The sequence below is a fragment of the Podarcis muralis genome, chromosome 13, assembly GCF_964188315.1.
Source record: "Podarcis muralis chromosome 13, rPodMur119.hap1.1, whole genome shotgun sequence".
Taxonomy (NCBI): Eukaryota; Metazoa; Chordata; class Lepidosauria; order Squamata; family Lacertidae; genus Podarcis; species Podarcis muralis.
In genome coordinates this window covers 44,999,072-45,017,509 of record NC_135667.1, presented here as the reverse complement: position 1 = coordinate 45,017,509, position 18,438 = coordinate 44,999,072, and the positions used below count along the sequence as shown (strand labels likewise).

Genomic DNA, 18,438 nt, shown 5'->3' with positions numbered 1-18,438 from the left:
GTTAACACAACCACTGTATCCTTCGTTATCCCACTGGTTACCTTGGAAGCTGCCATCACAGCAGCTGTGGCTGCAACATTTAGCCCCCGCTTCCCAAAATGCACCAGGGCATCATAGCTTCGATCTTTTGCTTGGACTAGGCAGTCATCTATTTCCTATCATGGAAGACAAAAAATATATATAAATAAAATAAAAACACAATCAAAAGGGATTTCGCCTCGAGGCTCCTCCAAAGTACTTTTGCATTCATTCTCTGTCCTCAGACACCTTCAGAGACAATTCTGGGTCGAACCACTTGCAAGAAGGGCAGCCATGCTTGTTTATTCATGTGTCTCCCCAGTTACTACGCAAAGTGTTGAGGGATTTTTATATGCAAAAGGGTGTGCAGGTGAGGGGAGCCGAATCTACCTTCTTTTCTCCCTCTCTGCTGTTGAAGCAACAGAGTGTGGAAAAGGGAAGATGAGAAAGAATTCACCTCTCCTCATTCATGTTTTCCATATGTTGTAAGCATTAGAAACGACACACTTTAAATGCAGCTTTAAAAAAAGTTTGCCAATAATCTGACCATGAGTAAAGGGACCCCTGACCATTAGGTGCAGTTGTGACCGACTCTGGGGTTGCGGCGCTCATCTCGTTTTATTGGCCGAGAGAGCCGGCGTACAGCTTCCGGGTCATGTGGCCAGCATGACTAAGCCACTTCTGGCAAACCAGAGTAGCGCACGGAAAGGCCGTTTACCTTCCCGCCGGAGCGGTACCTATTGATCTACTTGCACTTTGACGTGCTTTCGAACTGTTAGGTTGGCAGGAGCAGGGACCGAGCAACGGGAGCTCACCCCGTTGCAGGGATTCGAACCGCCGACCTTCTGATCGGCAAGTCCTAGGCTCTGTGGTTTAACCCACAGCGCCACAAGCGTCCCTGGGGCCTGTATAGATACAGGTAAATCAGAAGGCTACCTCTGGGGCTTTGCATTCTCCCAAGCCTGGCTGAGGCCCAGTCTGAGAAGGAGCAATCTTATAGCCTATCTTGAGGAAGAGGTTTTGGCACCTGCCCTGGAGGCGAAGCTGATACGTCTACCAAGCTGTTTGCTTATTTATAAATAAATAAAAAATTAAGGGCCCAGAGCGGTTTACATAAAAGAATAAAGCCAAACCAAACACCTTCAGGTGACAAAAACTATGACTAAAACATCAAAATAAACAAAAGCAGAATTGAAAATCTCCAATCATACTGAAAGCCACAAGGAATAATGATGTTTTTACCACCTGCCTTGCATGTCACAAAGGATGGAGCTAGTTGCACCTCCTTTGGGAGGGAAGTCCATAGCCAAGACAAAGCCAGTCAGATTCCCACCAAATGAACCTCTTTTGGTGGTGGAACATATAACAAGACCTTAAAAGAGAATTTCAGTCTATGGGCTGGTTCATAGGAAATGAGCTGGTCTTTGAGCTATCCTGGCCTTAAGCTCTTTACAGCTTTACCGATTGGCTGTGATATATCGAAACTAATTAATGATATACAAGGATCTGAAATATGTTATTACTGTTATTATGATTATAATTATGTTATTTTATGTGGTTTTTAATTCTATTAAATGGCTGCCATGGAGAAATTTTGAATGGTGGCCTGTACATTTGTTAAACTAATAAAACAATATGTGGATACTTTATTTTTATTAGAAACCAAGCTACCAGACCACCTGAAAGTGTTTAAGTCCAATAGCTCCAGGTACATTTGACCATCATTTCCTCATCTCAGTAGGGACAATTTTTTCAGTAACGATGTTTATAGTAATTTGTGAGAAACGAGTAGTTTTGGATTCAGCAGCTCTGAGCTTTGCAAAGCAACACAAACAGATGCAAAAATCTGACTGAGGTGAAAGAACCACCTTATCAAGAGAGAATAGCAGAATATTGAAATATTACATGAAAATGACATGCCCTAGACATATCTACTCAGAAACAAGCCCAATTGAGCTTACTCCAAGATAAGTATGGATGGAATTGTAGCCTAAATTGTTCTTCTGCAATAATCACTACCCCCAACTACAGTAGTGAGAAACAGTTGCAATTACCTTTTCTTTCGAGGACAGTGTGGGGTGCACAAATTTCCTATACAGGAGGCTGGAGCCCTTTGTGTAAGGAGACAGCAGCCAAGCTACAAAAGCTATTTTGAGTTCGTAATAAAATGGGAACCTGAAGGAAAAGAAAAGAGCATATTTACCCACAGGAAGTTGTACATTTAGGCCTCCTCCAACATTTAAGAATCAACACTCTTGACAATCAGAGCATAATCCAGAATGAAAATCTAGCACATTAGATATAGAGATATAGATATACATTATTATTATTATTATTATTATTATTATTATTATTATTATTATTATTATTTATGCCCTGCTCTCCCCAGCCAAGACTGGGCTCAGGGCAGCTAACAACCAATAATAAAACAAGTTGATTGAAATACAACTTAAAAACAAGATTAAAATACAACATTAAAACTTTAAAATGCAGTCTCATCACAGGAGGAGAAAGGAATAAAGAAAGAAAGAGGGGTAGGGAGTCAAACTGATTCTAAGCCAAAGGCCAGGTGGAACAACTCTGTCTTACAGGCCCTGCGGAAAGAAAGCAGATCCCGCAGGGCCCTGGACAGAGCGTTCCACCAGGCTGGAGCCAGTGTTGAAAAGGCCCTGGCTCTGGTTGAGGCTAATCTAACTTCCTTAGGGCCCGGGACCACTAGGGTGTTGCTATTTATTAAGGTCCTCTGTGGGGCATACCGGGAGAGGCGGTCCCGTAGGTACGAGAGTCCTAGGCCGTGAAGGTCTTTAAAGGTCAAAAATAGGAGTATATTACATTGGTCTTGAAATATGGTAGCATTACTTTAAAAATAATAATCTTGGAGTGCCAAGTTACATTTTGGTGCAACCATCCTTCCACTTAATCGAGAGAGAGAGAGAGAGAGCCAGGAACTAGAGGAGGATATATTGCCAGTGAGTTTCTTGGATAGCTGCATTGATACTTGATGAAAAAGTGCTGACCTGTTCCTTTCAAAGGCAGCATTACGGTTGTTGTTTTACGTGGCCAATTGCTGATGGGACCAAATGCATTTGTAGCAGGGGTGGCTAACCCACGAACTGTGCTCCACCAAGGCCCCCCCCCCAAAAAAAACCCTGTCCTTTTAAAATCTGAATTTAGTGACGGATACCCAAAAAGGATTTAAAATAGTGTAAAACAGCTTATAAGAAAGCCTTTCAGAAGGCAGCTTTGAGAACTATGGTTTCCATGTTGCCTATTATTATGTTTTGGCTGCACCCATTTTCACGCTTCAGCCATGCCCACGTGGTTGATGGAGGGTTGTCCATTGGTCAACGTGGCCACTGCCTGAAGAAAGGTTGGTCATCCCTGTTTTAGAAGTTTCTCCCCTTCCCCCTCCCCTTTGCTAATATCTTTAACTCTGTTAGACAAATCAAGAATCCCTTAAAGGTAAAGGGTAAAGGGACCCCTGACCATTAGGTCCAGTCGTGGCCGACTCTGGGGTTGCGGCGCTCATCTCGCTTTATTGGCTGAGGGAGCCGGCGTACAGCTTCTGGGTCATGTGGCCAGCATGACTAAGCCGCTTCTGGCCAACCAGAGCAGCGCACGGAAATGCCGTTTACCTTCCCACCGGAGCGGTACCTATTTATCTACTTGCACTTTGACGTGCTGTCAAACTGCTAGGTTGGCAGGAGCAGGGACTGAGCAATGGGCGCTTACCCAGTTGCGGGGATTTGAACCGCCGACCTTCTGATCGGCAAGTCCTAGGCTCTGTGGTTTAACCCACAGCGCCACCCGCTTCCCAACAAGAATCCCTTAACTGATCTCAAAAGTTCAGTCATCTCTTCATATTGTTCTCCATCCCCACTCAAATAACAACAAAACGAGGTTCCTCACAGCACCATTTCTCTCTTTCTTCTTCTAAGCAATTCAGGCCTTCTTGGCTGATGATGCAACTGCAGAGTCTCATAACAAATCTAAATTATAGCTCTCTCCTCTGTGAGTGCTAGACTGACTTTGCAGACCTGCCATACATTTTTTTATTTTATTTCTAAAAGGTCTAGGAAGCCAACAAGCCAACAAATCATTTCCATACATCCTAATGTACAGCCAAAGCACCTCAGCACAAAAACAAATATATCAGATTCTGCAGGGCTGTTAAATTCTTCCTCTAGGCCAGGGGTGGGTAACATGTGGCCCTGCAGCTGATGTCGGAGTCCCACCAACCCCAGCCAGCATGGCCAATGGTCACAGTCGGGTTGATGGATATTATAATCCAGCAGCATCTGGGAGGCCTTCAACTCATGCTTGAAAGAGCAGGAAAACAGGACACAAGATCTACCCACACTGGAAGGATGGCAGATGAAGGTGATGGACTATATGGAACTGGCGGAGATGACTGGCAGAATCCGAGACCAGGGAGAATGGTCACAGTCGGGTTGATGGATATTATAATCCAGCAGCATCTGGGAGGCCTTCAACTCATGCTTGAAAGAGCAGGAAAACAGGACACAAGATCTACCCACACTGGAAGGATGGCAGATGAAGGTGATGGACTATATGGAACTGGCGGAGATGACTGGCAGAATCCGAGACCAGGGAGAAGAGTCGGTGGAAGAAGATTGGAAGAAATTTAAAGACTATTTACAGAAATATTGCAAAATTAATGAATGTTAGAATGATGTTGGAATGTGGAAAGTGGTTTTAGCAGTAATGTTATTAAGGTTTATGTAAAAATGGATTGTTAATAGATGGGAATTTGAAGTAAAAATATACTAAGAAAAAGGATTAGGATAAGAACAAAGAGGGAAAGGATTTGCTGAACTAATTAATTGATTTGGGATGCAAAAAAGGGAGGTGTGAGGAGGTCCGGGAAACAAGTGAACGAAAGTTAAGATATGGAAATACTGATTTGTTTTTAATTGTTATTCTATTTTTTCTGGGGTTTTTTTGTATCTTATTTTTTCTTTTTTTCTTTTTGTTTCTTTTGTATTACTGTAAAACTTTAATAAATATTATTATTAAAAAAAAGAAAGAAAGAGCAGGAAAACAGGAAGCTCCAGTTTGTTCAGCTGGTGGTGGTTTTCACGGACTGTTTCCACCACCACACCAATAAACTCAAACGTCTATCGCAACAGGGAAATGGGTGGGAGAACAAACTAACTCAATAAGTACAGGCAAACAAGGAATGGAAAACAGGGCACACAGACGAAAAGCACAATATCTTTATCCTTGTTTGCGCCTTTTCTCCCTCCTGCTTCCTTCTTCAAGAGCCCTATCCTAATAAATAATAATAATAATAATAATAATTTATTACAGTGGTACCTCGGGTTACATATCCTTCAGGTTACACACTCCACTAACCCAGAAATAGTGCTTCAGGTTAAGAACTTTGCTTCAGGATAAGAACAGAAATCGTGCTCCGGCAGCACGGCGGCAGCAGGAGGCCCCATTAGCTAAAGTGGTGCTTCAGGTTAAGAACAGTTTCAGGTTAAGAACGGACCTCCGGAACGAATTAAGTACTTAACCTGAGGTATCACTGTATTTGTACCCCACCCATCTGGCTGGGTTTCCCCAGCCACTCTGGGTGGCTTCCAACAAAGATTAAAAATACATTAAAATGTCACACATTAAAAACTTCCCTGAATTTTTCCTTCTACCAGCTCAACCTGGGAAGGTAGCCCATCTAGGAGAAGGAAAGCTCTGGCCCTAAACTTCTGCTGCCTTGCGGGATATCTTTGGCAGAAGAAAAGGCTAGGGAGCAAACCCTTCAGAAATCCAGAGTGGAGTCCCTAAGATGGCGCCTTGTATTCCTCCCTCTGGCAATTCCTGCAGCCAAACGAGTGCCAGCAACCTGCTTGCTCTCCACTTCAGATTCTTCATGTTCTCTTCCCACTTTCCTCCCCCCCAAGCACCTCCTCTTCCACCACAGCCTGCCATGACTTTCCCAAGGCCAACTAATACTATAAGCTTGGGGCATGAAAAGTCAAGGGCCTGCTTCCTTGACGCTTTTAGCACATATTCATGCAAGCAAGCACACACAAGTTAAGTGTACTGCAGCTATGTCAGAAGGGGAACTCTGATCACCACATGAGCCAGAAGGCCCAGCCAACTTCTTCTTCCTTCTGGCTCTGTTCCAACTTCCCTTGTCACTGCCAGCCCACCCACCTGGGAGGTCAATGGATCAAGAAGAACTAAGGGTGGCTGTGAAGAGAGCACCCTGACTGGTTACTGATTCTGGCCACAAGTGGGATGCAATAAGGTGGTGGCAATCTCCTTCCCAGTAGCTCGGCTTGGGCTGGTTTGGCTATTTCTCCCCACAGTATGATCTGAGTTCTTCATTCCACCACAATCATCACTGAGGGCTCTTGCCTTGAAGAATGGTAAGATGCAACAGTGGACCATCCTTGGGCAACGCTAGTGAGTTTGCCGATGGCAGAGAGGAGATTCTATCTTCTGTGCCTCTCTCTACTGTGTGCACTCTGCATCCTCTTTGTTCCATTCTCATTTATTCTTATCATAGATTCAGTTTTTCTTCTTGAAACTAGATTCGGCCTCAGACAAATGTTATGCTCTTCCACATATGACTACACTCAGAGTGGAGCACTTTCAATTTGTCTGCTTTGCCCTTTTTTAAAACTAATCCTCCACAACCCACTTTGCTGGGTGCTCTCCATTAGGTCCAGTCGTGACCAACTCTGGGGTTGCGGCGCTCATCTTGCTTTATTGGCTGAGGGAGCCGGCGTACAGCTTCCGGGTCATGTGGCCAGCATGACTAAGCCGCTTCTGGCGAAACAGAGCAGCGCACGGAAATGCCATTTACCTTCCCGCCGCAGTGATACCTATTTATCTATTTGCACTGGCATGCTTTCAAACTGCTAGGGAGAAGAGTCGGTGGAAGAAGATTGGAAAAAATTTAAAGTATATTTACAGAAATATTGTAAAATTAATGTATGTTAGAAGGATGCTGGAATGAAGTTATATGGTTTTAGCAGAAATGTTATAAAGAATTAAGTAAAAATAGATTGTTAATGGGCCAAAGTGTAAAATTTAAGGTCAGATTGTGTTAAGATAAATTATAGAACAAAAATTGAGAAAGATGGAAAGGATTTGCTGAAATAAATAATTGAACTAGAATACAAAAAAGGGAGGTGTGAGGAGGTTGATGAAACAAGTAAATGAAAGATAAAGATACGGAAATATTGGATGTGTTTTTAAATGTTTTTGTTTATTTTTTTGTAGTTTTACTGTATTGTTTTTTGTTTTTGTTTTCATTTTTGATGTATTGTAAGGTGTTGTTTTGTTTAACTTTTTATTGTTTCTTTTTTCTTTTTTCTGTAACTGTTAAACCTTTAATAAATATCATTTAAAAAAACCAACAACAAACTGCTAGGTTGGCAGGAGCAGGGACCGAACAACGGGAGCTCACCCCTTTGCAGGGATTCGAACCACCAACCTTCTGATCGGCAAGTCCTAGGCTCTGTGGTTTAACCCACTGCACCACCCATGTCCCAAGTACCGTGCCTCCAGTACCAGTACTCAGAGCCAAATGTGGCAGCTGGATTTGCAGCTTCCCATTCACTACAGCAGACCCATCACATTAAACTCTTTGCAGCCATTTCCCTGCACAGCATTTCCCATCCAATTTATAACACGCACCCCAAACCCCTCGTGTACCACACTAATGTGGCATTTCTGACAGGAAATGTCCAGCTTCTAAGATAAGCACCTGGTGCGCCTGGTGCTATTGAGCAGCGTCTAGTATTATCTTGAACTTTTGCTCCTTTCAAAAACATTTGTTTTTCCCTGCTTTTGTTTTTTGGGGAGGGAGGGAAGGAAGCATCTGGGCGGGATACTAACCAGCAAAGAAAAATGTCCGTGAATGTCTCTGCTGTTGTGAAGAGTGCAAATATGATCCAATACATCATCCATTTTACCTAGGAAGAAAGCACAAGAATGGTTATAAGCAAATGTTCGTTTAGCACTTCCTAACGATTGTGGGTATTGCTTCTTTCTCCCAGGCCTCATTCCCTCAGGGCCAGGGCCAGTCCTACCATTGGGCCAAGTCATGTTGGTTTACCTCAGGCGGCAAATTTTGAGGCACCAGTATTATTGTTTTTATTACTATATACTCTGTAAGCATGAGGCACAGGTGCCTTCAGATTTTCTGCCTTGGGCACCAAAATGTCAATTCTTAGGAATAAATGAAAAAGAGTGATTTGAACAAGGGTCATTTGGCACAATAAACTATGGTCACACCCACAGCACACATTTAGAGCTCTCTCATACCCTTAACAGACATGAAGACTCTTGAGAATTCTGTGGGTGGTATCCAGCTAAGTATTAGGTAAGGACAACCCACTGAAATTTATGGAACTTGGTCATGTTCATTAATTTCAGTGGGTCTACTTGTGAGCAACACTTAGCTGAATACCACAATGTAGTTCAAGGGTGCTGAGAATTGTACCTCTCTGAGGGCCCTTAACTTCAGCTCCCAGAATCCTTTGGGGGAAGCTATGACTGTTACAGTGGTATAACACCGCTTTAATTATATGATATGAATGTGTCCTAAGACCCAAGAAACTGATAGGAAATGAAATAGATGAAATAGAGGCTCTGAACTTGTTTTCAAATTGCACTGAATTGCATTTAGATTTATAAATCATATTTCAACGTTCTTGTGGAGGAGAGGTCAAACTCACACCATTCACCAAATTTCAATCTAGGTTACTTGTACAAACCAATGTTTCATTTTGTAATGCGTTATTAAGCTTAATAGTTAGTTCACACTGTTTAAAAATTAAGAACTTGAGTTTTCATTATTAGCCTAGAACTGTTTTTAGAAAGTATCTAAAAACTGTATGCAGTGACTATATAACAAATACATCAGTTCAAGTGAGTCACTAAGTGCAGGCATTCCTGGCCATTCTTGTAATTCAAGAGTTGTACAAGAGTCTTGAAGTATCTTTAGATTTATTCCTAAGTGACGGAATGGGAAGAGGGCACTAGGAGCTATCTCCAGTTACAAGTGTGGGCCTAACAGAACACAGTTTATGCCTCCAAGAAGGAGTAAACTATAGGCAACTCATCTCCAAAAGAAGTGTTCACAGAGTAAGGCTCCTGGCCACAACATTTGTTGGTGCCACAAGCGATCACGTCTGCAATTCTGAATATTCTCTGTGCACTCTTATGCTGAAATGGATATGATAATCCCAATTAACCCCAAACTTCTCCAATGACAGCTATGCAAAAGTTACAAGGATAAGTCCTTATATTACATAACACCTGCTATTTATATACCTCCATATTGCACGATATTTCTATGATCCCCTCTCTTATAAACTACTGAGAATATTTAGCTGTTCATTCATTTCAGCTTAGCTACTTAGCCTCAGTCTAGCCTTGCCTTGTAAATACGACTATCACAATTTCAATGAATTCCCATATCGGTTTTGTATCACTGCACCCAGTATTCGCAAACATTATTTTACTGTCCCCCAGAACCTGGTTACTACAAAATTAGCTACTGAATGCCTAATTCCTGCTATCTGAAGGTTAGAGTTGGGTATACCAGCCTAAATGTATGCTAAGAGGTGCAGTTAAGTTCACTGTAGTTGGGAAGGGCCATGCTAATAACATTTTATTAACATTAACAGGCAATAACTGTTCATGAACTCTGTATCGACGGTTCTTGTTTTTTAACTAATGACAAAATGGCTGCCCAAATTGTGTTCAGCACTGGTGTTAACATCCAATAAAAGGTAAAGGTAAAGGTACCCCTGCCCATACGGGCCAGTCTTGACAGACTCTGGGGTTGTGCGCCCATCTCACTCTATAGGCCGGGAGCCAGCGCTGTCCGGAGACACTTCCGGGTCACGTGGCCAGCGTGACAAAGCTGCATATGGCGAGCCAGCGCAGCACACGGAAACGCCATTTACCTTCCCGCTAGTAAGCGGTCCCTATTTATCTACGCGTCCCATTTAACATCCAATACACCTCTATAAATTACCTAAACCACCATGATGACCCTATTTAAATTGAATTTGGGAATACAGAATTTAACCATTTAAGTAGGGAGTTGAAGGCATACAAGAAAGATGTACGTCATGCAGGCTTCCCACTACTTTTTGTTTTTTAATGGTATTTTATGTAAGAGCTACACAAAAGCATCATTCAATGGGACTTTATACCTAGCATATGTGTTTTTAAATAGTCTCCAGGTTAGCTAATATAGAATTTGCTTTTACAAACATTTCTTCTTTTCTCAGGTGAGGCAAAATGGTGGAAGATGTGCGCTGATTATTTAGCACCAAATATATAGGGAAATCAAATCTGAAACTCTGAAGCATGTTAAGTTCTTCATTCTGCCTAAAGAGCCAGGTAAAATCCACTGGGAGGCATTTTGCGAACGGAAACCTAGGTTTACCTTGATAATCCCAGAAGTGATACTTACATATTCTTTAATATCCTTTGATTTTACAGCTTTGTATGAGTAATATGCAGGATAAAGAGTGCCAAACACAAGCCTGGAAAAGGGGGAAAAGAGCAAAGATCATTTTCTGCCACCGGGAAATGTATCTTTTTGAGAAGTAATGGCCACTTCAGGGACATTTTCTCTGAAATATTTTACTCTTAATTCCTGCCTCAGTTTAACTCCTTTCAGCGAGAACAAAACTACATACGTGTAGAATCCAGATTAAATTAAATTAAATTAAATTCTCTCCTCAGAGTACTGCAGAAGAACAATGTCAATCAACATTTGATGATCTCCTTCTACTGGTCAACAATAGAAAGTGTCCTTTCATACTGCATCACGGTGTGGTACGCTGGTTTGACATCAACTGATAGGAATGCCTACAGAGGGTGGTGAATACAGCACAAGATATTATGGGCTGTCCCGTGAATCCGCTGGATGAAATAGCAGAAGAACGTTGCCTCAGGAGAGTGAAGGAAATTCTCAGGGATGATTCACACCCTGGCTGGCACTTTCTTGATCTCCTGCCCTCAGGCAGAAGATATAGAAGCCTGATTAGTCGCACCAACAGGGTAAAGAACAGCTTCTATCCGTGGGCTGTTAGGCTGCTGAATGAAAAGATAACAACAGGGCAACTGACTTGTGGGTTTGGTGGGTATGCCTCAGTAAACGAGGGGAATTAAGACTAAGAGAGCTGAGTGGGGGGGGGGTGCTCGTGTAATCTCACTGTATACAAGTTGTACAAGTGACATTAAAGTATTTCCTTTCATTTCATTTCATTCATCTTTTAAAAATATATCCCACTCTTCCTCCCGAGTGTCCAGTGCAGCAAATGAGATGGCTCCTGTCTAATTTTTCAAGGGCAGGGAATTCCAAAGACCAGGTGCTACTATACTAAAGGCTTGGTTCCTACATTATGCAGAATGGACCTCCAGATAAAGATGGCGTCTGCAGGAGGCCCTCACGATACATATGGGGTGAGATGATCTATTTGGGTATCCTGGTCCCAAATTGTACAGGGCATCATACACCAAAATCAACACAAAATCAACTTAGCATGGTAGCTAATTGATAGCCAGTTCAATTATTTTGACTGTGGGGTAATGTGTTGGCAATATCCTGCCGCAGTGAGCAGTCACACCACTGCATTTCACACCAGCTACAGTTTTCAGACCCTCCACAAGGGCAGCCCCATATAGAGTACATTGCAGTAATCCAGACTGTAGGCTTCCAGTGAATGGACAACAGTGGTAAGGCTACCCTGGTCCAGAAAATGCTGCAGTCGTCTTACTAGCTGAAGTGGATAGAAGATATTCCTGGCCACTGAGGTCACCTGGGCCTTCAGGAGCATCCTCAGATTATGAACCTGCTCTTTCTGGAGCAGTACAACCCCATGCAAATAAGTAATTGGCTCAATAACCAACCAACCACAGTGCTTCTGTCTTGCCGGGATACTGGTCCTCATCCAGTTCTCGGTTGAGTCCAAGCATTGGTTCAGGCCTTGCATAGCCTCACCTGATTCAGATGTTGCAGAGAAGTAGAGCTGGGGACCATCAGCATGCTGGTGACACCTTGCTTGACATCTCTCCCAATGACCACTCCCATTGGCTTCATATAGATGTTAAATAGCACTGGAGACAAAACTACCCTACAGCACAACTACCAGGAGGCCAAAAGACCATCACCCACTGCTATTATCTGAAGCTGATCCTGGATATAGCATCAGAACCACTGTAGAACAGTGTGTCCATTACCCATCCCACTACATTGGCTCAGAAGGATACCATGGTATCAAAAGCCACTGAGAGATCAAGTAAGGATAACACACAAAGCTGCACTTATCAGGAGAAGAACACTACTAAACCAAGCTGCCAACACTCCTTTTCTACAGATATATATTAGATGTACAGATGTTCTGCTTGACCCTGTTCATCTTGGTTTCTGAAGGCTTACCAAGGCAATCAGTCCAATTCTAACTTGACTTTCATTAATGCATTGCACCAGGAAGACCAGCTGTTCTTCAAGGAGGAGTCATAATCCCATTAAAGAAGGCATTCTCACATCCCCGTGGTATTAGGGAATTATAGGCCAGCTTTTAAGTAATCATTCCCGGCCAAGTTGCTGAAGCCTGACGTGGCAAATCAGCTCCAAGTGCTTTCAGCTGAAAGTGATTGTCTAGATTCATTTCCGTCTGGCTTCCGGCCAGGATTCACAACTTGATCAATCTGGTAGAGTACCTGTAATGGCAGGGATGGTGTGACTCGGTTGAGTCTCCTGGATCTCTATCTAGGTGGCTTTCAGTATTGGGTCAGCATACTGATGACACACAGTTATATTTCTTCTTTCTCTTTGTGTCAGGTAAGGCAGCGTCACTCCGAATGACTGCTTGAGGTCACCAACAGACTGCGTAAATTTAAGCTTGGTCCAGGAAAATGGAGACACTAATAGTGGCTGAGTTGTACACAGCTCTGGCTAGAAAGCACATGCCTTTTCTTAATGGGGTCAAACTCCACACCAAGACACTGGCTCCGTGCCAGCTAATGAGTGCTCTAGAACAGTGTTCCCCAACCTTTGGCCTCCAGCTGTTTTTGGACTACAATTCCCATCATCCTTGACCACTGGTCTTGCTAGTGAGGGATGATGGGAGTTGTAGTCCAAAAACAGCTGGAGGCCGAAGGTTGGGGAACACTGCTCTAGAATCTGACTGCTTTCAGCAATCCAGTTGATGGCCATGATCAAGAGTATTTGTTTTTCAGTTTCTGCTGTTCTACTGATAGCTTATTACTGAAGAACACTTAAGAACAGAACATATAACAAAGTAATTGCATTAAAACTGGGCAGTAAGTGCAATAAAACAGCATCCCAATGCCCAAATATGACCAAACTCCAGTAAATAAAGCAGAAAGCCATATATTATCCTGGAACTTACCATTCCAGGACATTTAAAATGTGCTTGAAGGGTGCTTGTTGATGCATCCCTCAGAGGTTTATATTAATGAAGTTCTTTTCAACATGAGGCAAGCAAAAAAAAACTGTGCAGAAATTTAATTCATGAAATCTATGAAAAATTCTAAAATTTTGACTTTAGAGAAATCATAGCCATGGGTTGCCCAATCCTACAGTTCAGTAATGCTGGCTGGAGTGCTTTAGGATTTGATGTAAGTACTCTTACTAGACTACTTACTACAGTGCGAAGCTATCCCAGATTATTCCCATTTCCAGTCCACACCGTGATCAGCTCCCGCCCAGGAACCAATATCCCCACTGTGGAAGGATGTGTGGGTCCAGAATTGGCCTCCATAGTCACTTACAGACTCATTGCTAAAACCTTGTTTATGGAAGACAATCTTACTCGGCTACAAGTGATCGCCAAAGAAGAAGAAGAAGCTACCGAAGAGCCATGCTGGATGTCTTACAGGGGAGGAGCAAGCTTATGCTAAATTCCAAACTCCCTCAGATCTTGCTCTTGACACCATGTCAGTGTAATGTTCACCAATAAAAGGGCTGAATATGGGAAAATGGAAAATGATCCCACTGAATTCGACAGCAAGCTAAAAACAACAAGGTAAAAGGTAAAGGACCCCTGGGCGGTTAAGTCCAGTCAAAGGCAACTATGGGGTTGCGCCGCTCATCTCGCCTTCAGACCAAGGGAGCCGGCGTTTGTCCGCAGACAGCTTTCCGGGTCATGTGGCCAGCATGACTAAACTGCTTCTGGCGCAACGGAACACCATGACAGAAACCAGAGCGCACGGAAACACCGTTTACCTTCCTGCCACAGCAGTACCTATTTATCTACTTGCACTAGTGTACTTTCGAACTGCTAGTTCGGCAGGAGCTGGGACAGAGCAACAGGAGCTCACTCTGTTGTGGGGATTTGAACTGCCGACCTTCCGATCAGCAAGCCCAAGAGGCTCAGTGGTTTAGACCACAGCGCTGAATTCAACAGCAAGCTAAAAACAACAACACCCACTGCTCTGCCCCTTCATGCCATCATGCTGGAACACAGGATTCAGACTAACTCTGCAGCCAATCACAACACAGCTATAGCATGGTGAAAACTCTTTCCAGGGAGCCCATCACGCAGATGACAGGGTAGAGAGTGTGGGGCTATTTCTCTGTGGCCTCATAGGACGCACACAAGGGGGGATTTTTATAATAGGAACCAGGAAGAAAAAGGAATTTTGCACAAATAACCCGTCCAAACACATATGTATAATGAAAGCAGGTTGCTAATACGTGGAATTCGCCCTAAGCATTGTGGAGCAAGATGCAAATCACAGTACAGACTTTACCAGAAGCAGTCACTCACTTAAAGTGCTCTGTGAGCCTTGTTTAGATGTTACAGCAAGTACAGTGGTACCTCTGGTTATGTACTTAATTTGTTCTGGAGGTCCGTTCTTAACCTGAAACTGTTCTTAACCTGAAGCACCACTTAAGCTAATGGGGCCTCCCGCCGCCATCCTGCGATTTCTGCTCTCATCCTCAACCTGAGGTACTTCTGTTCTCATTCTCAACCTGAGGTACTATTTCTGGGTTAGCAGAGTCTGTAACCTGAAGCGTATGTCACCCGAGGTACCACTGTACAATGAATGTGCACTACGGGTGGGAAGAAGGTAGAAAGGGGTGGAAGCGAAGCACTCTGTCAGCTGCTGCCGCCATCACTCCGCAGCTACAGAATAGGTAAAACCCACAGTCCCCGGCAGGACAGAGCCAGTCTGAAGAGTGGAAACATAGGACTTGCGTTTCCAGGTCCTCCTTCCCTTAAAGAGCAGGCAGAAACTGATTATTATTATTATTTATTGAATTTATACACCATCCTATTCCCGGAGGTCTCAAGAACAAAATCAAAATATAAAACCACAAAATATATAATCAAAATAAAAACAACAACCCAATAACCGCTCCCCCATAAAAAACCACATTTTAAAAGGGCATAGAATGTCAGTCAGATCAGTCAAAGGCCTAGTTAAGGCCTGGTGCCTCAAGGTGCATAATGAAGGTGTCAGGCGAACTTCCCTGGGGAGAACATTCCACAGACGGGGAGCCACTGCAGAGAAGGCCCCGTTCTCATGTTGCCACCCTCTGGACCTCTCAAGAAGGCACATGTAGAAGGACCTCAGAGGATGATCTCAGGGTCCAGGAAGGTTCATATGGCAAGAGGCGGTCCTTGAGGTATTGTGGTCCTGAGCCGTTAAGGCTTTATAGGTCACAACCAGCACTTTGAATTGGACCCAGAAACTAATCGGTAGCCAGTGCAGTTGGTCCAGGATCGGTGTAATATACTCAAACCGTCTTGTTCCAGTGAGCAGCCTGGCCGCTGAATTCTGCATTAGCTGAAGTTTCCAAACCGTCTTCAGAGGCAGCCCTGTGTATAAGAGCCAGTGTGGTGTAGTGGTTAAGAGCAGTAGATTTGTAATCTGGGGAACCGGGTTCGTGTCTCCGCTCCTCCACATGCAGCTGCTGGGTGACCTTGGGCTAGTCACGCTTCTCTGAAGTCTCTCAGCCCCACTCACCTCACAGAGTGTTTGTTGTTGGGGAGGAAGGGAAAGGAGAATGTTAGCCGCTTTGAGACTCCTTCGGGTAGTGATAAAGCGGGATATCAAATCCAAACTCTTCTTATAATGCATTGCAGTAATCTATCTTTGGGGTTACCATGTTCCCACAATTGGTGTGGCTGATGTTGCAATTAGGCAGCCACACCAATTGTAGGCACTAGGTGTGGGCACTCTGGCCCACACCAAGAAAGCTGGGGTTATATTCATTTGCTCCCTTACTTTCTCTTCTCCATTCCCCCCAACCCCATTACCTTTATATATGGGTTAGCACTAACAAGACTGTGAAGGTATTGACCTGACCTCCCCACACTCCATCATTTCAGGCACTTTCCCGCCAGCCTGGCTCCAATACCGAAATTGATCCGGGAAGGGAGGTGGGAGAAAAGTTATTAAACAGAATGCACCGAGGTAAAGGGATCAGCCCCTCCTTACTTCCCTCCTTACTTCCTGCACACTCCTCTCCTCACTTGGTATGTGAAGAAGCACATCTGACCAAACAAATGTGGCAGTTCTGTCACATCCAGTTTGCCCTAAGGGTGCATGTTCAAAACGGCTTAACACAGATTAGCTATCCTTGCTGTACAATCAATCTGGTACGAGTTCAGCAAAAAGATATCTTTCTCGCCCACCCTGGTTGTCAGTAAAGTTCAGAATTCAATCAGAGTCAGTTACTGTCAGTAGACGCATGGTGGTGGTAAAATATTTATACTGCATTAATTTATATAAAATAAAAGAACGTTTTATCAAACGTTCTACTTATTCAAAGTTACACAAGAGGGTTTGTGGCGTAGCAGAGACATTGCCAAGAACGGTTAGCCTCGCTTTGGTCTAAACAACTGAGCCTAGGGCTTGCCGATCGCAAGGTCGGCGGTTCAAATCCCTGCAACGGGGTGAGCTCCTGTTGCTCGGTCCCAGCTCCTGCCAACCTAGCAGTTCGAAAGCATGCCAGTGCAAGTAGATAAATAGGTACTGCTTCAGCGGGAAGGTAAACGGTGTTTCCGTGCGTTGCTCTGGTTTCGCCAGAAGCGGCTTAGTCATGCTGGCCACATGACCTGGAAAAACTGTCTGTGGACAAACATCGGCTCCCTCGGCCAGTAAAGCGAGATGAGCCCGACTTAACTGTCAGGGGTCCTTTACCTTTACCTTTTTTTAAATAGTGAAATATCTATCCCAAACATTTGTTTAAATAAAATCTTACACCCCAAAGAAGCATAAAAGGCCTCTAAAAAGCCTGACCAGATTTTTCTCTCTCTCCCTCTCTCCTAAATTATAACTGTACCACACTTTTTTCCAGTTCATTTTTCTCCTTCATGAGCTTGGCTTGTTGCTATCTCATGTTCTTGTTTCCTGCAAAATAAGACTCCAGCGTTTGACAACTAACATTTGCTCCTTTCGTTTATCCTAACAACAGAAACTAACTTGGCCTTACGGAGACAGCTGGATTTATAGGCTCTGTGGAAAATGGTTATATATGGCAAAGCCCTGGACTGTTTCCCATTGAAGAAGTGTGAGGAGTGCTCCCTGCTGTGTTTACATATGTCTCTAAGAGTCAGACTACATGTTACATTGGAATTCTGTGACTGGAACTCCAATGCAATTTTCTTTTGCTTTCCCAGCAGTAACAATGGCTCAAAAGCGACTTCTGTCATATACAGCACCCTCAGGAGGGAGTTATTCGTACTGGTCTTTCAGAGGAAAAATGTTCCCCACCCCTATATCAGTGTATGCGGTTTGTGCATACTGTTTGTGTCAGGGAGAAAATATAGCATGAGAGGGAAAGTGCAAAGGAGTGTAGCTGGTAAAAGGGGACAGCACTCAAGCAAGGGGGACTTGAGGTAAGTCGCCATGCAAAGGAGTTAAATCAGGGGGCCTTTTGTTTTGTGGGCATTTCCACACCACACCCCCGGCAATCTGTTTCAGGATACCGTGAAAGGATTTGGCTACTTAATTGTTGTAAGGTACAGTGGTGCCCCGCAAGACGAATGCCTCGCAAGACGAAAAACCCGCTAGACGAAAGGGTTTTCCGTGTTCGATGCGCTTCGCAAGACGATTTTCCCTATGGGCTTGCTTCACAAGACGGAAACGTCTTGCGATTTTTTCCCGCTCCCCCCCCTTTTTCTAAGCCGCTAAGCCGCTAATAGCCTTTTAGCCGCTAAGCCGCTAAGCCTTTAATAGCCGCTAAGCCGCTAATAGCGCTAATCCGCTAAGCCGCTAATAGGGTTGCTTCGCAAGACGAAAAAACCGCTAGACGAAGAGACTCGCGGAACGGATTATTTTCGTCTTGCGAGGCACCACTGTATCTCAAAGTTTTGTGGGGTTAAAAAATACAGTGGAACCTCAGTTGTCGAACGGCTCAGAAGCCGAACAATTCAGTACCCA

At 43.8% G+C, this 18,438-nt stretch overlaps 1 protein-coding gene across 4 annotated transcripts in view; it reads right to left on the bottom strand.

Annotated features, from left to right (window-relative positions):
• Positions 1–18,438, bottom strand: part of REEP1 (receptor accessory protein 1) — a 69,218-nt gene that overhangs the window by 26,684 nt on the left and 24,096 nt on the right. For 3 of the 4 annotated variants that reach the window (XM_028702200.2, XM_028702201.2, XM_077917501.1), the window contains exons 2-5: positions 10,484–10,556; positions 7,891–7,967; positions 2,073–2,193; positions 42–155 (exon numbers count right to left, since the gene is read on the bottom strand). In XM_028702200.2, the coding sequence (XP_028558033.2) occupies positions 42–155; positions 2,073–2,193; positions 7,891–7,967; positions 10,484–10,556 (385 nt within the window). The remainder of the gene's footprint in view (positions 1–41; positions 156–2,072; positions 2,194–7,890; positions 7,968–10,483; positions 10,557–18,438) is intronic. The other variant, XM_028702202.2, reaches the window with a different exon arrangement.